Source organism: Ochotona princeps, chromosome 4 (genome assembly GCF_030435755.1).
Source record: "Ochotona princeps isolate mOchPri1 chromosome 4, mOchPri1.hap1, whole genome shotgun sequence".
Classification (NCBI taxonomy): Eukaryota; Metazoa; Chordata; class Mammalia; order Lagomorpha; family Ochotonidae; genus Ochotona; species Ochotona princeps.
In genome coordinates, this window is record NC_080835.1 from 44848304 (window position 1) to 44871743 (window position 23440).

The 23440-nt window shown below is 51.0% G+C and overlaps 1 protein-coding gene and 1 pseudogene across 1 annotated transcript in view; both read left to right on the plus strand.

The window, feature by feature from the left end:
• The first annotated feature begins 2681 nt into the window (after positions 1-2681).
• DKK3 (dickkopf WNT signaling pathway inhibitor 3) overlaps positions 2682-23440 on the plus strand; it is a 36824-nt gene continuing 16065 nt past the window's right edge. The window contains exons 1-4 of the mRNA XM_004593838.2: positions 2682-2838; positions 3359-3591; positions 9200-9337; positions 12493-12576. Of these exons, the coding sequence (XP_004593895.2) occupies positions 3385-3591; positions 9200-9337; positions 12493-12576 (429 nt within the window). The 5' untranslated portion in view covers positions 2682-2838; positions 3359-3384. The remainder of the gene's footprint in view (positions 2839-3358; positions 3592-9199; positions 9338-12492; positions 12577-23440) is intronic.
• LOC118759541 (U4 spliceosomal RNA) lies at positions 18378-18455 on the plus strand (annotated as a pseudogene).

The window sequence follows — 23440 nt, forward strand, 5'->3', positions numbered from 1 at the left end:
TGCTGGACCACTTCATTTAGGGGACTTGATCATCCAGAGAACCAGGAATGCACAGGGGTTCCTGGCACCCATCCCCAGGGATATGGAGCAAGGACAGAGTGTAAGGGCAGATGTGGAGGCTGGGTCTCAGAAAGATCACCATGAACTGAGACCCAGGAGAGCTTCCTGGAATGAAACAGCTGTTCTGTGTCTCTCCTTATCACACTCAGCTCCTTGCGGATGGACCCTTCTCTAGGACTCTCTTTTGAGCAACTTCAAATTTCCAGCCAGACTGGGGTAGGTCCAGCTCTACTCAGATGTTAGCCCTGCTGCATTCCAGAGGGTGGTCCCCAGGCTGGTACCACTTGGCTTCTCATCTCCAACAGAGATGAGAAGAGATGGCATCAGAGATGAATTCTCTGTGAAGAAGCATTTTTTATTACGTTCTTACCCTCTCTTCCTTTTGATGTCAGCTCTTTCTTGTCTTCTCCATTTTACCACCTTGTCACCGCCGTCCAGCAGCGGCGACACTAAAAACGCCGAGTCATGCTCTTGGAGGTCCGGGGAAAACTGGCAAAAGTGGCTGTGTTTAAAACCTTTTCTCCGCTGCTCCTGTCCCCATTGGTCTAAGCTTTCCTATCCACTTCTTTCGCCACCCTTCCTCCCGTTTTCCACCACCCTTCTTCCCACATTTTTTCTCGTTTCTGTATTCTTCCCGTACGGGCCACTAGAATGTCACGAACCAAAAAGGGAGAGAGACGAACCAAGAAAAGAGGGTGAACCAAAAAGAGTTTTATTGTCGAAAGCGAGCTGCTTATATTCAGTTCCTCCACCAATCACTTCTGCCCGTGGTCCACGGGGCGCTATCTGATAGGCCAGCAATCCCAACAAGGGAGAATTGGCCTGTCCTTGTGACTTCCTGCCTGCCTCCTGGCAGGACAAGTCCCGCCTCCTGGCACTCGGCCAGCCGCCATCTTGAAGCCCCTCATCCGTGAGGGGTCAGCCGCTTCCCACGCCACCTGGCGTAAACTCACCTGTCTCTTGGTGGCACTGTGGATTGAAGTCTGTGGCTGTTCCGCACACCTCCTTCCAGGGCTCACTTTCTGCAGGTGCTGGCTGGACAGGAGATGGTTATAGGTGCAAGCACCATGTACAGCCTCTAGGCTGGGCAAAGGGGCTCTGCCTGGCTGCGTGGATATGCTGTTCTATTTTCCCAAGTTATGTTCCGTACAGTTGGAAATGGAAGGGAGAAGCAAGCAGAGAAGGAAATGTGTATTCAACCCTCCCATTGTCCAGTGACTGTGAATAGTCACAGCTTTAAAAGGAAAGCCAGAGAGTAACGCTGCTTTGTCCAGATATGTCTGCCTCCATGTTCTGGGTATCTTAGGTTTCCGGGTCTATTTTCTCCCTCCTGGGAATGTTGGGGAGGTGGATATGGGGAGATCCATTGATATGCCCCTATCAGCTGGTGACAGCCATTGCTCAGCGCCAGCTCTGAGCCTTACCACCCACCCTCGTCACAGCTGGAAGCTGCTCTACCCACAGAAGAGCCCAGCCCAGGATGCCTCCCCACTCTACTGGCAGTGATGGAGGCCACCGCTGGTCCTCGGCTGGGGGACCGGCATTTCTAAGTCTGCCAGGTTATGTAAGAGGCTTTCTGGTTGTGTTTCTTTTATTTTGGACTTGAGGATGGTTTCCTTTTGCCTTTTCCCTTTTCTGTAACCACCGAGTTCACAAAATATTTCAAAATAACCAAGAAATAACAAGAGGCATGCCATCTCCCTGCAGTGGATGGGTCCACTGTGGTGATCACACAGGCATACCGTGGTGGACACTGGCTCCAGGATTCCTCTTTGCTGTTGCATTCTCTGACTTAAAGAAACAGTGCCACTAAGGACCCTTGCTTCCCCAGCCTTGCTGCCAGCCTGAAGCAAGACCCACGTGCCTGCGTGTGTAGATCCACAGACAACCTAAACGATTGTGTGTGTGTGTGTGTGTGGTTTAAATGCACACAACAGTATGGCATGCATCTATCTCACTGTGCAAATCGTCTTTCGCCATCCACTGTGATTTCCTGATTTAAGGCCGTTGCTGCCTAAGCTGAGTTCATTCTTCACACAGCAGCCTGGTGTTTGTATAAATTCCGGCTCATCCAATTCTCCTGCTGTTTTTTGCCATTGTAAATATCACTTCCATAAACATCTTCTTGGTCGCAGGCTCACTAATCCCCGGAGAGTGGACAGCGGGCCACAAAGCTACTTGGGCAGTCTCTGACTTTCTAGGTCGATTTCAGCAACGGTCAGCCACTCCGCTGCCACTTGCTTCATCCATGAACTAAGTCCCCAGCTGTGACTCTGTGATGCAGACCTCCAGCACATGGCTGGTCTAGAAGTAGCACTTTGTGGGAGCCACCAGAGAGCCCAAGGCCAGCCCGGGATGGCCATGGGCTGGGGGTTTCCTCCAAGCCGGCGCGGTCGCTGGGTAGAGGTCGCCTTGCAAAGGCTAAGGGAAGGCCGTGGTGAATCCCAGGTCGGACACCCCTGTGTAGCTACGGCTGGAACTGCGCGGGATGGGAGATGCGAGGAACAAGCCAGCTATGCCAGCAGACAACTGAGACCCAAGTAGGGGCAGGCGCGGGGGTGAGGTCGCCGGCCCTCCATGGCCAATGGCTGAGCGGCCGCTCCTCCTGCGGGGCGGAGCGCGGGCTGCAGGCTGGCCCGGGTACCAGCGCCGCTGCATCCCTGCCGCGCTCCGCACCGCCGCTGGTCCTCCTTAACGTTCCGGCTCTGGCGGCTTGGTGTCGGCCTTCCGCCAAGGCTCAGACGGGTCCAGTGGGAGGAGCAGCTCCGTCCAGTCCAGGTGAGTGAGGGGGAGGCGGTGGAGTTGGAGCGACTCGGCCTGGTCTCGCCTGGGTGGGGGCAGGGCGGAGCACTCCAAGTGCCGTGCCCACCCCCGACGGGGGCGAACAGAGACCAGAGAAGGGAGTGGAGGTCAGCAGGCTGGAGCTGCGTCTTGGTCCTGTTGGGGAGGTAACCCAGGACGGAGCTGGGGTGAATGCAGTGGAGCGGGAGAAGGGGGCTGTAGGCGAGGGAGACCCGGGTTGGGTGGCTCCGGTGAGGGGGTCCAGTTTCGAGGTTGGGGAGCAGAGCTGAGCGTAGGAACTAGGAGCGGGTGAACTGTGGTGGGGATCCAGGAGCCAGAGTGCAGCGCTGGAGCTGCTGAGGACGCCTTTGTGCCAAAGGGTCGCGTCGCTGAACCCGTAGGAAACTGTTTGCTCCGCTCTGATGAAGAGGAGGGTTGGTGCGGGGCTGGGGGGTCCAGCACGCTGCGCCGGGACTCACTGGTCCGCGAGCCTCTAACTGCGTTCTCTGACCCACAGGCGGCGGCCGAGGGCGCAGAACAGAGATGCGGCGGCTCGTGCGCGCGGTGCTGTTCATGCTGCTGGTGGCGGCGGCCCCCGCAGTCCCCGCGCCCACGGCCACCTCGGCTCCGGGCGAGCCCGGCCCGGCGCTCAGCTACCCGCAGGAGGAGGCCACTCTCAACGAGATGTTCCGTGAGGTGGAGGAGTTGATGGAGGACACGCAGCACAAACTGCGCAGTGCAGTGGAGGAGGTGGGTGCAACCGAGAAGGGCGCGGGGTCCTGGCCGCAGCACCGGCCGGGGAACCTCACCTCCCGCTACTGATGACAGTCTCAGATCCGGATCCCAACTAACACTTGGTGCTGCCTTCCTGCCTGGAGGTCTCGGTCCACAGTTTCCAACTGGACACCTCCCCATCCCCCGCCCAGCAGCTGGGATCACCACGCTGCCGTGGTCTTCAAATGTCCCTGGTCACTGCCCGTAGTGCTTGGTGCTCTCAAGGCCATAGAAGCCAGGAGCCATGGTGCAGCGCTGGAGCTGCGGGGGACGCAGCAGTTCCACGTTGGAGCTGTGGGCGTTGAGCGCATGCTACCTCCTGGAGGTGCACTTGGGATGCTTGTCCAGACAAGCAAGTGACCAAGTGCCCGGCTTTGCCAGCTTTCTTTCTGGGCCGTCTTGCTTCCCCTCAGTCTGGTGGGGGAGCAGGGAAGGCAGATAGGAATCCTAAATCCCAGGTGGTGGATGGGCATGTTGAGAGGTTACTCTGGGGTTCCCATCCTAGCTTCCAGCCCTGCTCTGCCACTTTACAGTGCTGGCCCTCACCCTCAGCTTCCTGTGAGAATTCAGTGTCATGGATCTTAATGTGGGCACTTGGTGAACGGTAGGCGGGCATGATGTAGCGGCTGTTATCAAATACCTGATATGGTGGCTTAGCTTTTGCTGGCTGCTTCCTTTGCTCACTTCCCAGGGCCAACGCTGGGACTGGCATCCTATTCTACCCTCTCTGGTAGGTCCCCCTGTGGGCTGCCACGGGTGCAGGACATCCCATCCTGATGTGGGGAGCTGTCCCTGGTGACCGGATGGACAGGCCTGGTCAGTGTTGATCCACTCCTGTTTTGCGGGGAGAAGCCATCTCACTTAACAAAGAGTCAGAGAGAGCCCAGTTGTCCCAGCTTCCACAGGTCCTTGGTGAGGCCAGCACAGCCCTGCACGTCGATGGCTGTTGTCTGCTGAGGAAGGTTACTTTCCCCTGCCTCAGCTTCCGCCACAGTCCTCCCCTCCCACCTGCACACACCCAGCACTGTGCAGTTTGGGAATGCCTCTCCTTCCATCCAGCATAATCAGCTGGCTGGGGATTTCAGCCAAGAGGATGCTGGATTGGGCAGCAGTGACCTGAGCGACTGTACCTAAAAGTTCTCTGGTCAGGCCTAGATGCCAATTCAAGTGCTTTGCCTTTCTAGCCAAAATGGGAGCGGGAGAGAGGGATCAGATTGACCCCAGCATGGTTAACTCTGAGCCTCCAAACTGAACTGAGCTCCTCGCCGTTCAAGTCCTGACTCGCTCACCAACTCTTCTTTCCTAGGTCCTCCCTGCAGGCAGGTGACCAGGATGACTGACAGGTCGGAGAGTTTGTGGCTGGGGCCTCTGATGTCAGCTCCCGTGGAGGGAGCAGCCGGGGCCTCTTCCATTTTCCCATGGATTACAGCAGACTGTGGTGGCTGTGTCTTCTCCTGGGAAGTAACCCACACCAGGCTGTGCCAGGATGCCTGTGTGTATAGGCTGGCAGGCTGTGCCATGAGAGGATGGTGTGGCTGTCTCCTGCCTCAGTCAGCAGCTGTTGCCCACAGAGGGGACGAGAGAGGTTGAGCAACGTTAGGGTAGGAGAACTGGCAGGTGGGGGAAGGATCCACTTTCCTTCACTTAGACTTGACACTGTCACTCTTAAGTGGTGGGATTCAGGAGTCTGAAAAGAACACGTCCACCCCTTAGAATAAAGGGAGAATTCAGTGAGACGGTGAGAGTTAAAGCTGCCTTAGCCATCTGACACTGGTTAAGAAGCTGATTTGGACCCCTGTGTCCTATGCTGCATGGCCTGGATTCCCTGTGAATCCACTCCCACTTTCAGCTTCCTGCCAGTGCACACTCTGAGAGGCAGCAGGTGGTGGCTCTAGCAGTTGAGTCAGCACTGCCCACAGGGCGTACCTGGATTGTGTTTCTGGTTCTTGGCTCCAGTGCTGGCCATAGCAGGCATTGGGAGAGTGAACTGGTGGGTCTTGGTCTATGATTGCCTCGTGAATTAAAAATAAATAGAAGGACACTAAAACCAGTGTTAAACAACATAGGTATACATGGGTAGCTTCCTTATGTTCACATGAGCTTGCTGTTCTGCAATAAGTAATAGCTGTTGTGCTTATTGCAGAAATGGTAGTGGTTTGAATAGAACAGAATATCTTCTTAGTAGAGTGTAGTTACTAGTATGGAAAAAGGGACTTCCAGAAAACCCCTTAAATTTTACAAACACAGAGCAGCTGCCATTTAGTTGTTTTCTGAGGGAATAACCACAAAGAGGGGCCAGACTCATTAATTGTTTACATAGTTGCATCATGAATCTGCTTTCAAGTAACTTCTGACATGTTATATATTCCAGCTTACTCCACCTCCTGGAACTGGTCCTGGGAGAAGCCAGCCCCCAGAAGGTTTGTGTAGCAGCTCCTCCTGTTGGACCTTTCCCTCTGGGTTACCATGTCTCCTACCCAAATTGCCACCTCGGTCACTGGCATATGTTAGAGAGTTCTCTTTGGCTGACCCATCCCTCTCATCAAGACTGGATTTCTCCCAGTGTGTTTCCGACTGGGTACCCCTTTCCCAGACACATAGAATGGACCCAATCCAAGGGCCATGGGTCAGCATTCACATCCCTCCCCCTGAAGCAACTCCTCTTGCTGCAGGCCCAGGTCCTCTCAGTGGTGGCTGTAACAGTTGTGGTTGGAATTTCCATTGCAAACTCTGCTATTAGTCTGTGGTGCCGTTATGGAGCTGTTAGCTCATTCTGTTGAAATAACCACTGGTGGAGAGGCGGGGAGGTTTTCACAAAAAGCTAACCTGCTCAGCCCACAGTACTCTCTAGACTTGGTAACTTGACGATAGTTTGAAAGCCTGACTGTAGAGTTTGGGTTCCAATGGGACTTCTAAAAACATGCGAACACCCCGCCTCCTTCTGGATCAGCAGGTTCTTCATCTTTTCCAGCTGAGTCTTTCCAATCGAGAAACATGCCAGGATCACTTGATTTAAAAAACAAAGTCCATCTGTCTCCTCTCCTGGCTCCTTTCTTTCTTTTCTACTTCATTGGAAAACTCTTGACACGCATGCTATCCCCTGGCGGCTCATCCCACTTCTGGAAAAACTTGCTTCCTCTGAAACTGTTTTCTCAAAGGACAGTATCATTATGTATTTGCTTTGTGGATTTCATGATCCTTAGTGTTTCTAGCCACTCCACAAAGAGTTATCATCCTCATCTGATGATGAGCAAGCAGAGTTGTGGAAGGATTGGGTGTCTTGTCCAAGGTCACGTGGCTACTCTGGGAGCAGACACTCTGGTTTAACTGCAAAACCCTGGCACTTCCCACTGTGCAAACTCTGATAACAACATACACAACAGCCTGCCTAACCTGGGGACCACCTAGAAACAACCCCCGCCCCAGTGTATCTGCCTGTTCCAGGACTTGCTTCTAGCCAGTTCTTCCTTTCATAGTCGCCATATAATTTCCCAGGTAGTTTTGGTGTTTTTTTTTGTTTTGTTTTTAGAATTTTCTGTAGTTTCTTAGGGCCCAGAGTAGAGTCTTTACTTGGCAGCAGGGAGAGGGGAGGGATGGGAAGCACTAAGAATCATCTGAGTGGTTTCTGGACACTGGGGGTCCCGTCTCCAGAAATGTTAATTCAGCAGGTGTGGGAGGGTGCCAGGTGTGTCTATAAATGTGCCCATTTCCCAGTTGCCTGGTCTGTTTGACTGATGTTCTCACCTGCTTGAGAACTGGGCTAACAGCCTGTTCCTTGGGGCTGCCCTTGGGGCTGTGTCCTGACCTCTCCTGCACCCTGCTGCCACTCCCTACCCCTACCATTTACACCTGGACCCCTGAGGGACCTCCTCTGCAGCCCATAGCATGCACCATATGTCCAGGCTGCCACTGGTTTCTTCCTGAACCCTTTCTTCTGTCTTCTCCAAAACCCTGACTTGCTTCTAAAGGCCCCCCAAGAGGCCCTCTTCATACTCACCAGATGACTCTGTGTGTGGCTACTCTGTGTGTGAGTGCATTGAGGAAGGCACAGGATTTGTGGAGTCAGACCTATCCAAGTTCTAATCCATGTTTTGCTACTTTTGGTGATGAGATGATGTTAGGAAGCTCCTTCCTGCCTCTTATCTGTGAAATGGGGTCACTTTTACCCTCCTCACACGTGGCTGTGAATATTTAAGGTACCTGGTGCAGCGACTCAGGCTTCGCTAATGACCCAAACAAGGGAGCTATTACAATGATGATGGTTGATGTCAATTCTGTGATCTAGCTGCAAACATCCAGTGCTTATCTTGTGTACCCAGCGATGTCTAACTGAGTGCTGCTGTGTTTAGTCTTGCCTCAGTGCCTACCAGACTTGCACTGTCTGCTGCATAGAGGCAGGACATTCCTACCCACATCCACCCAGCTCCACAACTCTAGTCGGTGAGGCAGGAAGGGCAGGGAGGCTGGGCTAGTACCGCAGGGGTAGAGGACAGAGATGTCTTTAAAACAGGGAAACACTTGTGAAGGCTTCATTAAGGAATAAAAATAGCTCAGAGTCAAAGATGACATGATTGGAAAATTGCCAGCCCCCAAGGAGAGCTTCTCTTTGTGTCTCTCATTGTGAATTCCTAGAGCATATCTGATCAGCTCAGCTGGTCTGCGATGTGACCTCTTTTGGGTCTAGACGGCTGGGAAGCAGTCTTGTGTGGACTTGCTACTTAGCAGGGTTTGGCCAGGGCACTTGCATCTGGGAGTGGAACAGGCGCTCACTAATGTGTCTGGTTGAGACTCAGGGGGTAGATGAGGCTGGAGGGTTTGAGACAGTGGCTTCAGAAACATGGCACCAGATGCACAGACATTCGTAAAGAGCTAGCAGGGGTGTGGACTTCGAGAGCTCAGCAGCTCAGCCTCTGCAAACGTCCCCATGTGATGGGGTGGGGAAGGGGTCTTAGCTGTGGCCACAGCTGCAGAGGATAAGGAACCATCTGCTGGGGATCCCCGTGCCTCTGCCACCCAACAATGTATTTGAGAAGTGTGATCCTAGAATGTACTAGTGGAAGTTGGCAAATGGGATGGAAGAGAAGAAGGGCCATGAGGGGCTGTGAGTTCAGTCCCACCGTGGACTACAGATGCCACACACCTTAGCCTGTTTCCATGTTGCTCAGGGGTTCCTGGCACTTGGAGGTCTGTGCAGACTGAGCCTGCTTCTGTGGCCAGAGAAAGCCACCATGTTCTGGGCCAGATGTTGGCATGGTCAAGGGTCTCCAGATTAGGCCACCGGTAGATGGCAGGACACTGGTAGCATCTACATGTGGAAATATGTTCAGATTCAAACTCTGCCCTTCACTGATGGTCTTGGAATTGATGCAGACTCCATGGAGTCTTAAGTTTCCCCGTCAGCACCCACTGCCCAGGGAGATGCTAAGGTTTACAGGCTAATTCTCAAAGTATCAATTACAAAGCCTTTTTGGACCCAGTGAGTCCTCCATTAATTGCACCTATCATGGTCACCGTTCTTTGTCATTGGACTCCCCTTTGTAAAAAGAAAAAGCAGTTTGGCTAATAAAATTCATTGATCCAACAGATGGAGGCAGAAGAAGCTGCTGCTAAAACGCCTCTGGAAATAAACCTGGCTGATCTGCCCACCAGCTATCACAACGAAACCAATACAGAAACCAAGGTCGGAAATAACACCATCCACCTACACCGAGAAATCCACAAGGTGAGGATGCTCGTGGCTGGCTTCCTCTTCTGGGATGAGCACCCCTCAGAGAACCGCGGTCCTGATTACACACAGGCCAGAGATGAAAACGAGAACAGTCAAGTACAGATGAGAAAGCAGAGGGGGTGAGGGTGCTGTGTGACTAGGGGCAGGGTTGGATCAGGAGCCTAAATTACTTCTGCTCTTAGGCAGTAAATTTAACTTTAGGATTGCTGCCAGTCCAAATGCAAAGGAATTTTGCAGGGTTTTTATCATCTGTAAAGAGGAAGCTAACAAGTGTCTATAGAGCTGCTGCCCGGGTATTGAATTTGAGGAATGTGTCTTGTGTCTATTTATGTGCGACTCAGTTGGGAGTTGAAATAGAGATGTGTGGTGGTGAATGGTTCCCCATTGCTTCCTTTTCTCTCTACTACCGGGAGCTCAAGTATTCATTTATTGGCTGGTTGTCTGTTCTATAGCAGACATTCCCCTCCTCCAACCTTCTACCTGATTTCAGTGTTCCTTGGTGTGATATCTTACATAGAAAACAAACATGCTGATTCCTGTTCTGGCTTACTGGAGAACATTTTGTAAAACCAGAGGAATCCAGCATTAGCCCATCCTGCTGGGAGACGTCTCCCAAGTGGTGATGTTGGGGCTTCAAAAGCAAACGATGCCATTATGTGTTATGTGCCATGCTCAGGGTTGTTGTTAGAAGTCATTGAGTAGACTTCTATTGTGAATGTCAAGGCCGCAGTGGCTCTCCAGGAAAGAAGCCCCGTAATTGTTCAGGTGCCCAGGTAATTACTTGATGGGAACAGTAGTGCTGCTGTGCCACCAAGCAAAAGGGGGTCAATTCTTACAGACCATTGCCTTGACCATAATGTAGCTTTTGTGTGGCTCTTCTCCACTGTGGAGGGATGAGCCCAGCTAGAAGCAACAGCTTTTGAGTGTGTCTCCCTCCCAAAGCCCCGGCAAATGAATGAGTTCACCAGCTCAATGGAATCCTTTAACATTGCTCATCTGAAGGCTGGAGACTGTTTCCAAAGGGGTTATTTTATTCTTGTCAAAGCCAAGGTGAAATCATCCTTTCTGACAGTAATTAACCTATGAGTTCATCTGCTCCCTGAAGTGCTTCTCGTGGTTGTCGGAGGACTTGAATGTGAGTCCTTCCAGTAACTAGTTAATTAAAAAAATGCTCAAATGTCCTGACCCTTGCTAACTGCATTTAGGAAACGAGGATATCAGCATCTACATGGTAAAAGGATACATATCACATAACATGAATTATATGGAAGTTCCTTGGGGACCAGTGTGATGTCTCAATTGGCTAGTCCTCTGCCTTCAGATGCCAGCATTACATTTGGGCACCAATTTATGTCCTGGCTACTCTGCTTCCCATCCAGCTTCCTGCTTATGGCCTTGGAAGGCAGCGAATGATGGCCCAAAGCTTGGGACCTTGCACCTGTGTGGGACACCCAGAGAGAAGCTCCTGGCTCTTGGCTTTGGATAGGCTGAGCTCTGGCCATTGTGACCATCTGGGGAATGAACCAGTGGATAAACATCTGTCTCTGTATCTCCAATTTTCTTTGTAAATCTGCCTTTCTGATAATAAATTATTTTCTATTTAATTTTTTAATAAAAAAGTTTTCAAAAAAAATCCTTGTAGATTGTCAAGGCCTGGGCAGAAGCAAGTGTTTTTCTTGCTACATTGTCTCTGTCTGATCATAGAGAGTGGAAGTTGTCAAGTGGATTCCATGGGACATGACTTCTTGTGCAGTGCTTCATGAAAAAGAGGCTGTGCAGCAATGAAACAGTTGGAAAACATATATATTTAATCTCCTCCTAGAGATTTAAAATCTATAATAGTATAATTAAGGTTCTGAGAAGTGAGGCAATCCATCCTTACAAGACTATAGAATTTCAAAAATTTGTAGCAATGATTCATCCTGTAAAAAGATTGTAGGGAGGAAGAAGCTCCCTTCTATTTTGGGGGGAGAAGAATGACAGTTCAAGATATAAACACATGATTAGGAAGACAGTTCTTGGGCCCGGCGGTGTGGCCTAGCGGCTGGAGTCCTCGCCTTGAATGCCCCAAGATCCCATATGGCCACCGGTTCTGGTCCCGGCAGCTCCACTTCCCATCCAGCTCCCTGCTTGTGGCCTGGGAGGGTGGTCGAGGACGGCCCAAGGCTTTGGGGCCCTGTACCCGCGTGGGAGACCTGGAGGAGGTTCCTGGTTCCCGGCTTCGGATCAGTGCAGCAGCGCCCATTGAAGTCACTTGGGGAGTGACTCATCGGATGGAAGATCTTCCTCTCTGTCTCTCCTCCTCTCTGTATATCTGACTTTGTAATAAAATAAATAAATCTTTAAAAAAAAAAAAAAGGAAGACAGTTCTTGCCACCTCAGAACTAGGATCCAACTGATTCTTGCAAGCCAGGCTAAAGTTGTGGCTACCGACTCCAGAGCTTGAAAATCCTGCAGAAATGAGAAAATGGTGAATCAGAGAAGGTGAATGTTCCAGGATGATGCGCAAGGTGGTTTTTGGCAGTTGAGCCAGGGCTCACACAGATGCCTTAGCTCTTAGGCCAAGTCAAACAGTAGACATGACCTTTGACGGGGCCAGAATTGCCTGGAATCCATGTGGGATTTAGCTTTGAGGTGCTTTGCACCTGCACCTAGTGACAAAGTCCAAGGCAGGCAACAGGTGGAGAAATGCTGTCACAGTCTCTGTGGTACCTTGGCACTTTTTCAGTGGCAGGAAACCATTTACAGAGGAGTGGGACTACTGCCATGGAAAAATGCTGTCTTCTTGGGAAAGATGTCAGCCCACACCAGCTCTGTAACATATTATAAAGAGAGGTGTCATTGAGCTCCTAGAATGTTATCAATGGCCCTGGTTGTTGAGCATGAGCCAGTGGTTGGGTTCTATGGCGAGCCCTGTCCACCCTGCTTTTAGCTCTGTCATTGTCTCTCACACCATACCTGGGCAGCTGGGCACATGGTAGCCACCAGGAGGACTCAGAAAGGGGCAGTGGACACTTGCCTGTCAACTACATGCTCTTGCTTCAGAACAAGGTGGCAATGGGGTGGGGAAACAACTGAAGAATAACCAATATGTGGGATTTGCCTGGGTTTTCTTCAGTTTCACTTTCCTTGTACCTGTCCTCCTGTAGGTAACCAACAACCAGACTGGACAGATGGTCTTTTCCGAGACAGTGGTCACATCTGTGGGAGATGAAGAAGGCAAAAGGAGCCACGTAAGTACTCAGCTCAACTGTGCTTGTGCCCTGGGCCTGCCAAGGGGGCCCGGGACTGCAGACCCTGGGCAGAAGAGAGCGGACTCTCCTGCTTGCTCACTGCCTTGTTCTGTACCCCTGCCTTGTGTGATTTTCCAGTTCTCATGCTGCTGGCTGGCAGATGCTGGCTGCTAACAGACTCTGAACCCTGCATGCTTAGCATCAGAAACAGCAGTGAAATTCAATTCTGTGGTCATTTGCCTGCCCGTATCTCAGCCTTGGAAGTGGAGCAAGCCAGCCTCAGGTGGATTTATTGGAGTGCACCAGACAGGGAAATCCCCTAATTCCTCCGTGTTAAAGTCACTGGCCTCCTGCCCCAGGCCAGAGGTGACTCAGCTGCCCTTTCTCTTCTCAAAGAGTCAAAGTGTGGATGTGGCTGACAGTAACACTGCATGCCCTATATGGGCACTACCAGAATCCAGCCTCCCTTTCCACAGCTGCCTTATGTACACCTGTTCTTTCAAGGGCATCAAGGTTTGCTTTCACCTCCTCTGACCAGTGGCTACAAGAGAACCCTCTCCTAATCATAGAAAGGCCATGCCATCTTGGGTGGCAGATGATGAGTTTTTCTGCTCTGATTTGGCTCCGTGCTTCGTGCTGGGAGCAGGGTAACATTTACAGCAGCCAGCATTCAAGAAGGCCTGGACTGTGGTGGAAAGGGCTGTGTGCTGATAGAGGCTGAAGGCCTGTGTTTATTTCCTGTGAGCTGAGGATGCTCAGTGTCCTCCTCTTCAGAGCCCTGAAGATACAAAAGCCCATGGAACAAAAACAGGCTGCGTTTAGGTCTGGAAGAGAGAGAAACCAGCTTTCCAAGGTGTGGGGAGAAAGAACAGGAAGCAGCACAAGAATGAGGCAGCCTCAGGATATAACTGTGGTTTCTAGAGGAAAAGCTTTAGAATATTCCAGGTCTAAGTCTGTGTTTGGAGGCCTAACGAGGGACAGAGGTCTAAAGCAGGAGTGCTGTGGTGGTGGAAAGAGTGGGGGAAAGAGCTCGCGGAGCGAAGGATTAAGGAAAAAGCCTTTGTACTCAAACCAAAGAGAAGTGGGTTTGGTTGTGCAGTGGTGCAGCTTTACAGCTTTGCTCTGTAGTAGCCCTGGGGCAGCAGCCCCACCTGTGAGCACAGCTGTGTAACCAGGGAACTGAGGGACAAGCGGGGTGGCCACACACACCTTCTGTGTGCCTCCCTTCACTTCTGGGATGAAGCAAATGCGGTGTCAGGTTTCAAGTAGGGACAGTGGAAACCATGAAAGTAATGGGCAGGTAAGAGACAAGACCTCCACGATGCTAGGAGCATGCTTGGGACAGGGGACTTCTGCCTGCACTGTCGTGCTGTGAGCTGGTGCCAGCTTTCCGAAGGGTGCAGAAATTGTGTGCCCAGACTCTCCATGCTGCCCATAATGTGATTAAGGGGAGTCGAGGAGCACTTCCAAGAGTTTGTGGAAAAATGGAATTAAAGCTAAGTTTCTTTTAGTGCAAAAAAGTTTTTTGGAATCTGTGGGTCATTTTTTCATAATACCTTGCCATTTTTTTTGAAGACCCCCTTCTGTGCACAGATTTTAAAGTTTTGGACACCAAAAAACACTTATCTTTGAATTCTGTGGGGTTTTTTTTCCGTGAACTTTCTGAAACACCTCCTGGCACCCTTGGACAGGGCATAATCCGAAGCTCTGCAATAAGATAGTCCTAAGGATGCAGGATGTTGAAGAGATGCAACAGATCCAAGAATCCCAGAAACAGGTGTTTATCCAGGCTTCCCCTATTTCCCAAGCCCTTGGGATAGGAGTGCATTAGGTTTCTCTGGGAGAACAAATGCCAGTTTGATGGGCTTGAAGGCACATCTGGGGCATATGATACTTAGGAGTTCTAGTGTCCAGCCAATCACACGTGGCTGTGGAGAACAGACTGGACACTTGGCAAGCCACTTGTGGCAGGGGTTGTCATGTGGCAGCAATGCTGGCAGGTGTGGGGGTGCCCCACTGCAGAACTTTGCTGCTTGTCAGGGTGGTTTACCCAGAGTCAGAGATGCATGACCCAGTTTCCAGTGCCCCCAAGTCCTTCCATTGCTCCATTTTGCGTTCCTGGGGTCTCCATCATCCTAACTCGCTGGAGCTGGGACTCAAGCCCCACCTTCCTAGCCGCACTGAGCTACATTTCCTGAGCAGGAAGCTGCAAAGATCAGGTTGCCTGCCAGTCAGTGTGGAGGGTGGTATGTTTTTGCCACTGTTCCACTGCATGGCTATGCAACCTACTCATTTTTGCCGTTGGTCCTAAGCTGTCCCGCATGCTATGGAAATGTTTGTGTAAAGGGAGATTGGCTATGTTAGAGACAAAATCATATGCAGTTCATCCATTCATGTCTGTAAATGGACTGAATAGTCAGGAGGTTAGGTTTCCAGGTGGATGCAATGAAAAGGAGTCACTCAGAGACCCCTCCCCCTTAATTCAAATACTGGCATGAGAATGATTATGCAAGGTAACCTGAGCAGGCTTGCCAAAAGCCACAGACACTAACCCTCGGTGCCTGTCTAGAAATTTCACCCTGTCTGCTCAGGTTGCTGGTCTGTTTTTGTACTCATATGAGAAGGGGTAGGGCATTATGGTGCAGCAACTGACAGTGATGTGACATTTTTTTTTTCCAGTGGGGAAAGCTTCTGTGCAGGTACCATCCCCCAAGCACTTTCCAGCCTTTGGGCTGAATGACACCCTGAGCTGGTGTGGGTACTCAGTAAGGTCAAGGGGAGTGGAAAGATGGAGGACAAACCAGGTTTTGATCTAGAACTGCATCCTCATCTAGGGAGAGCCTGGCCCAGTTAGCCAAATAGTCACTGTTAGAGACTCCTGCCTCTAATGAAAATGCTGCATGTAGCCCCTGGGAAAGTGCAGCTCCTGCCTTTCTCCTTGTAGTCTCTCCTTGGAAGATGACTTGGGGAAGTGGAGTAGGTCTGGCTGTCATCCCAGCTGAACATGCTTGGCGTGGGATGCTGCAGGTTCTGTCATCTGCCACCACCCCTGAGATACTGGCCACCAGGGAAGAGGAGAGGCAGGAAGGTGGCCCTACCAGCCACAGCAGCCACAGTGTAAGCATCAGGGGTAGGGGGAATCAGTGATTCCCTTGTTCCCAAGGGGGACCAGGCCTGCCCGGCTCTTCTGCTGGCAGGTGGTGATCATGGAATTCCACACCAGTGTGAAAGCTGAGGCCTTTGCTGTTGAGACCTGGGGGACACGAGATGTTAGAGTATGGCCACACTGTGCATAGAGGCTCTCACTGGCTTCTGTCTGGTTCTCAACTGCCCAATGAGGGAACTGTGAGAGCTAACCGGAAGCTGAGGGTGTGTGGGTGGCCTTGCAGCTAGGCCCTGCTGTCTGCCTCCAGCACCTGCACGCCCCTTCTGAGTCACAGGTGTGGCCAGGGCTGTGTGATCCCTGCTGCAGGCTGCCTTGTCTGTGGCCAAGTATGTGTGCGTGGTGGGGACGGGTAGGTCAGGGAGAATGAGCGACACAGGGAGTAATGATCAGGTTCCAGCAAGCTCCAGGTGGGGCCTCAGGTGGGCGAGCATATTTGGCGTGTGAGTGAGAGCATCATTGTGTGGAATGTGAACACATGGTTCCATGGCTCTGTAACCACACTGCATTTGGGCCCATTTGTGCATCTCAATTCAAGCCTTGAGTTGACTCTGTGGTTTTGGCTGTAAGAAGTTCTTGCCTTAGCGCAGGAGAAAAAGGAGGAGAGGGGAGAGTGGAAGAACTCTATCAGTTTAAAGGTACACAATACTCAAGTAAATACAGCTGTTGAGGATCAGCAGGCTTTGTGAGGTAAGCATTTCTCCTTGAGCTGTAACCTGGCTGAAACACATGGTAAGGAGCCGTGTTCTCTTCAGCCTAAGTATTTTTCAAGAAGGTATTCTATGAGTGATTCCACAGCCCCAAACAAATATGGTGAAGCTAATGCATTTCATCTGGATTTCATATACATTGGCATAAGAGATCTTCCATAAAATGTTGAGCAAGAAGCACCATGGGAAAAAAGTATATTTAATATATAAAGTTTACATATGTGGTATATCTGGTACATAAACATGTCTCTGTTTTAGAAAAAAATACTATATATGAAAAAGGTTGGTAAAATGTATCATAAATCATTAGCAGAAGTTATCTATGGAGGAATATAAACGTATTGTTTGTTTATGAGTATTTGTAAGGGCAGTCGCTGCCTGTGTCTCAAGTATATCTCATGGCATTGGTTGGCATTGTGGTGGTATTGCAGGTAAAGCTGCCACCTGTTCCTAGCTTTGCTCTAGCCGAACCCTGGCTGTTATAGCCATCTGGGGAGTAAATTAGCTTGCTTTGCAAGGGGTGTGTGTGTGTGTGTCCCTCCTTTCACTCTTTCAAACAAATAAAAAAACCTTAAGCTCTCTCATCCCTTCCTTCCTCTATTGGGGAGAACAGTCAGTGTGGCCTTCCAGGCTGTTCCCGGGACCCAACACCAGCTACCCTTCGTGGGGCCAGTAGGGAGGTGGGAATTTCTAGCAGGAGCCAGCTGACGGCTATAGGTCTGTGGAAGCTGATTACTGTGTGACACAGGCCAGGGAGAGGTGTGAGGGGCTTTTGGAGGGGCAGAGGGAGGAAGAAGGGAGCAGGGTGCCTGCTGTTTTGATTCTGCAGAGTGGAGGCAGGGGCTGTCTGTCAAAGGGCAATGCCTCGGAGTGTGCAGGCTTTGCCCTGTGCTGTGCTGCCTGCTGTGAGGAGGAAAGATCCAGGGAAGATGTGGTTTGGACTGCGGGTGGCGACAGTGGTGGGGTCGGGCTTTGCCTAATCCTGCTGAGATGGAGACCTGAGGCCCCATGAGGGCTGCAAAGCGCTGGCCCTGCAAAAAGCCTGGCTCCAGTCCTTGGCATCTGAAAACCTTAGAAACAGAGTGTGCTGTGTTTGCCTGGTGCCAGCAGACAGGCCAGATAAGTGACCGTGATTGAACCTGAAGTCTCACTTGGCTGATGGTGTCTGCTGCAAGGCAAGGTGATTCCTGTGGCCTCTGAAAGCCAACGGGTTGAACTGAACCACTTCTCTGTGATGCCGTGAACTTGACTTTGGCTGTGGACCTGGGGATTCTTCCGGGCCCACTGGGAAAGCCTACACCCAAGCACCTTTGGTAGCCTGTTTCTGAGCTGTGTAGCCCTGCCCTCCTTTCCCCTCTGCATTGTGCTGGAAAACTCACATTTGGTTTTGGTTTGAAAATAGCATCAAAGGCTCTCTTTGATGTTCCCCAGGGCTCTGTTGCAGAGTTGCTGGGATCACAAAGTCACTAGATCAACCAACCCTCTCCAAACTCACCTCTTTGTCACATTCAGAATAGAACTTGGTCATAGTTCAGGCCTGTGATGTGACTAAATGCTTAGTGACAACCTGACTCCATCATGACCACGAAGGTAACGGATACAGGCGAAGAGCAAGGGGGCCATTTGGGGAACCCTAGGGCCGAGTACAGGGTGTCATACTGGAGATGTATTCCATGAGACAACCCTGCAGTGTTGACCTCACTTTATAGATCCTCCACAATATGACTCAGCAAAGTGAGATGTCAGAGCAAACCTAGAACTTACTAGTTCCCAAACTTCCACGTGTATTATTATTTTTAAATATTTATTTATTTTCATTGGAAAGGCAGATATACAGAGAGATATACAGAAAGAAAAATCTTGCATCTGTTGGCTCACTTCTCAAGCGGTCACAACAGCTGGAGCTGAGCCATCCGAAGCCAGGAACCAGCTTTGAGCAGTGGCAGTATTGTAGTCAATGAGGTTTATCCAAGGCACGATTATTGCTAATTGAAAACCGAAGCCAGGAGCCAGGAACTTCCTCCAGGTCTCCCACGCGGGTACAGGGTCCCAAGGCCTTGGGCCATCCTCGACTACTTTCCCAGGCTACAAGCAGGGAGCTGGATGGGAAGTGGAGCAGCCGGAATTAGAATCGGCGCCCATATAGGATCCCTGCTCATGCAAGGTGAGGTCTTTAGCTACTAGGCTACCATACTGGGCCCCCTTGTTTGTTCTTAATGGGTCATTATTTTTGACAGAAAGAGCAAGCTTCTGTCCATTGGCTCATTCTCCTTATGCCTGCAGCAGCCAGGGCTGGGCCAGTCAGAAACCAGGAATCTAGACTTCAACCTGGGTCTCCCCTGTGGGTAGCAGGGACTCAAGTACTTGAACCATCATCTGCTGCCTTCCAGCAGGCATATTAGCAGGAAGCCTAAATTGGAAGCAGAGCCAGGACTTGAACCCAGGTCGTCTACTATGGGATGTTGTATTCCAATCAGGTGCTCACACGCTGTGCCTAACAATGGCTTCCACCAGACCCTTTTCCATGGTACCTATACCACTTTACATTTCTGCCAGCAATACCCACAGTGGAACACTCTTATTTTCTAGCTTTTGTGACTTCAGGCACTGGAGAATACCAGGCTGGACTGCAACTGCAGGGTTTCTGAAACTCCCTGGACCCTGGAGTGCTAGAATGAGATGGTGCCTCGGCTAGCACTCCTTCTGTCTGCTGTCCCTGTGAGGAGACAGCCACAGCCTCAAGGTGTCTCAGGCATAACCAACCCACTGATCTGTGGGTCACACTCAAGTACATGCTGGAATCCCCCGGACCTGGGGTGGGCAGGCCCAGGGTGCATCTCAGAGAGCCTTCTATAGAATGTGGCTTCCAGGCTGTTTGGTCATCTATACCCACTCCACACCCTGAATTATGAGCCCTTCACCCCCATTCCCATGGCCTGCTTAAGAGAACCAGAGGCTTTGCCACTTCACTGTCAGGGACTACAGACTCAGACAGGTCACCTGACTTCCGTGGAGAGGGTTGTTGTGATGGTGGTGGTTTAATTTCTGCCAATAGAAGGAAGGACCAGCCAAGGCTTGGGCCACACCCTCTTCTTGCCCAGAGGTGGGGAGCTGGGTCAGGATGTGTGCCCGGGTGCTGAAGGCTGTGGTGAATACTGTCAGGATTCATGGTTATGTTCTGAATCTGGGAAGCTGGGCTGCTCCCTGATCAGGCAGGCTTGGTCCATGATGGATGGAGGATGAGCCGTCCAGCGTCTTCCCAGCTCTCAAGGCTGTGTCTAGACCTGCTTGTTGGATTCATTTTTCATCTCCACTCCTTCAAAAAAAAAAAAAAAAAAAGAAGAACAGACAAGACACTTGGATCCTAGTTAGGAATATGTGGTGGAGTGGAGTGTGGAAGTTGGGATGCTGGCTTCTTTAGCAATATCTCCCCTTACCCCCCACTACTCTGAGCCCTAGGCTCTGCTCTGGGGTCAAAGGAGGCGAGCGCCCGAGGAGGGTGTTGGGGACGTTGGAAGTGTACAGTGGATGCTAACAAAGTGCAGATTCTGCCTGCTGACCTCATTTCCTGATGCGCCCAGAGCAGGAAGCAGTGGTTTATTGGATACAAGTGTGTATTTTTTTTTTATTAGAATGCTATTGCTTTGAACAGGAGAACTGAGAACATTTCTGAAAGGGGTGGTGGCCAAGGTGCTAGACTAAGCAGATGGAAAAGCTGGTGTGTGGGAAGACAGGCCTCGTGCCAGAGATAGAGCAAATCAGTAATTCACAAAGGCACACCATGATCAATAGCAGGATTCATATTGTGTTTTGAGCTCTTTTAGACCAGGAATGGAAACGTGTGGGCACATCCCGTGCCGTCCCCAACTCCCCATCGCCATAACAGGGCAGACATTGCTAATCAGTCGCAGTTATTTCCTTACAAGTGCAGAGGATCTCAGCTCATGAGGCAACACATATGCAGTGACCAACAGTGGACTGTAAAAGGGTTGGGGCAATTTTCAGACCAATCCTCCCATTCTACAGATGGGAAAACAGATAGAACGATGTCATCATCTTTCAACTAGGCAGTGATTGAAGCTGGAACCTCATATCCTGCTCAGTTCAAGTTTGAATTCACTGCGGACCAATAAGGACTAGGGGCCCCATTGTGTCATAGCTTGGAGGATTGGTAATGGGCAAGATAAGTTGCTAAATGCTGAGAAGAATGATGAAGACTGGTGAGAAAAATCAGAAATTCATATAACAGGTCTGCCATGATGACTCAATTGGCTAATCCTCTGCTTGCAAGCACCAGCATCCCATATGGATCTACTTCCCATCCAGCTCCCTGTTTATGGCCTGAGAAAGCAGTTGAGGACGGCCCAAGTTGTTGGGCCCTTATACCTATGTAGGAGACCCAGAGGAGGCTCCTGCCTCCCGGCTTTAAATAGGCTGGGTTCTGGCTATTACGGCCACTTGGGAAGTGAACCAGTAAATGGAAGATCTTTCTCTCTGTTTCTCCTTCTCTCTGTAAACCTGACTTTCCAAAAAAAAAAAATCTGGAAAAAAAATTCATGAAATGACAGCAAAAGAATTGTCTATAAGACTGAGCCACAGAAGGCAAGAACCTCATCTGCTCACCCACGTGTCCCTTTGATGTAGGAGGGGCACTCTGTGTGAGTGGACACGTTAATATGTGTCCCAAGAATGCACTGGGAAAGCTAAGCAGAACCTGAAGTTTCTGATAATACCCACTCTTGCACCCCGACCCCAAAATGAAACACCAGAGTCACGAAAGGACATAAGTATGACATGTATGAAAATCTTCCCCTCCCAGGGATGGCGGTGCCCTGGGGGGCGGGGGTCACGGGAGGGAGCACTGGAGGAGGAGAAAGATGGTTAGGGAACCGTGAACTCTCACGCGCTGTCTGTGATCCTCACTGGTGACTGTGTTGCACCTGCTGCCATCACAAAGGCGGGTGCTGAGCCATAGCAGGAGCATTTTACATGGGTGAAAGGCATGGATGTCTGCAGACATTGGCCACTGCCACACATCAGCGATAAGATGTGGAAAATGAAGCCACAGGGAAAATAGCCTCAAGTTTCCATCATCTCATTCTTCATGACCTCCCTGGAGAAGACGAAGGAAAAAAAGAAACAGGGAAGGGCAAGCTAGAAGAACTTGGTGCCCAAGGAGGAAGGAAGGCCTGCTGCTTCCCAGGCCCAGGGGAGCAGGTCCCGGGGTGACCAAGGTGGGCAGGTAGCAGCAGACCCCAACCTTCCCAGCCCTGCCACACACACGTTTCCCCACCTGGCAGCCTTCCTCTTTTTCCATCGTTCTCAAGGCCCTGTTTTTCTAGAGGAAGCCTGTGAAACCCCCTTCCCCAGCAGGAACTTTGGCAAGAGGACAGCTGTGCTTCCCCCCTCCACATGCTGCTGGGACACGGGGACCAGTAGAAAGAGTGCCTCCGATGTGCTAAGTGGTGGATGGTCATGTCCTATCAACTGTCTTTCCTCATTCCTCTCAAAGCCACCTAACACAGGGGTTGAGACAGCCCCAGCACACAGCTAAGGCACTGCAGCTCACGCTTGCTAGCTGAGGTCCCAAGCCAGGAGGCTTGGGATGGGGTACTGTGTCTGCCTTACTCAGAAGCTGGGTCCCTCATTGTGTACAAGGCTATCCTGCCCTTGCATGCACGGACGGCCCCTGCCCTGTACAGACCCACAAACCACCCTTAATCTTCCTAGATTGTACCTCACTGGGTTTGTCATCCCCACTTCACAGATGAGCAAGCTGCGGCTTGACTGAGTCAGGCTTGCCGCTGAGATGTGAGCAAGGAAGCAGATGTGGGCAGCCCATCATGGAGGGGCAGCAGCTTCTATTCACAGCTCCAGAGCGTGCCCCTGGCTCAGCGAGTGCTGGACCCTCCCAGGGGCCCACCAGGTCTGCTGGGGTCACTCTAAGGGTGGGTGGCTCTGGAGTGCTGGGGGTAGGAGGCCTGGATGGGTGTGCTGACACCTTCCCTAGACCATCTGCACTTGGCTTTCTCCTGGAATCAGGGCCTCTCCATGCCCCCACCCCACGTAGCAAAGCAGGACATGACACGGTCATTTCTGAGCAGACTGAACATCTGTGTCTGCGCCACTGGAGCCTGTTGAGGTTTTGCACAAACCCAGCAACGTCAGCACTTCCACTTGGAAGGTTTACAAATGCCAGAAGCCACATTTCTGCCCTTCCTGTGGAAGGAGTTTGTGCTAGTGTTGGAGGCAGGGAGAGTCATTGCTGAGAGGTTCCGAGGCCCTGGGGGTGGTTGGCTGTCTCCTAGTCAGTGACCCTGTCAGGGAAAGACGTGTTCCCTGCAGAGGGGCAAGCAGCCTTGTCTCTGAGTTGCCTTCCTTTAGATTTCCTTCCAGCTTCTATTTATTTATTTTCATTTCTTGCTTCCTGTTTTTCTTTTTAAAGAATGGAAAGAATTCCCTGAGATGTGTGTTTAAAAGACAGTGAGAAATTGGAGGCCCAATGCAGAGGCTCTCATCCTTGCACACACATCAGCACTTCCTTTTCCATCCACCTAGAAAGGGGGATGTGTTCTTGCTCCCATTAACCTTTTGAATCAGTGGAGCACATTCCTACCTCTGTGATTTTGAACTGAGAGCTGTCCCAAGTGTCTTTGCATTCTCTTCCTGTTCTACGTGTCTTCTTGGTAGATCATACTCTGCAGTGTGTTAGCAAAGAACTGTGTAAAATGCTGTATCTCAAAATATCTTGATAGCTGGGTATTGGACCATCATTTTCCTTGATCCAACTCAGTGCTGTGTTCTGGAAGGGCTGCATGGCACAGAAAGTGTTAAGACTGCTTGTTTCCAAAGGATGATGGCCAGTGGTGTCCACACTGGGGCCTCCTAATGGCCCATTCATGAATATGTTTTGCATTCCTCAGATAAAACATCCTGTTGCAAATCAGATCCTCCTTCCCCGCCTACCCCAGCCACCCTCGGTCTCCCTGGA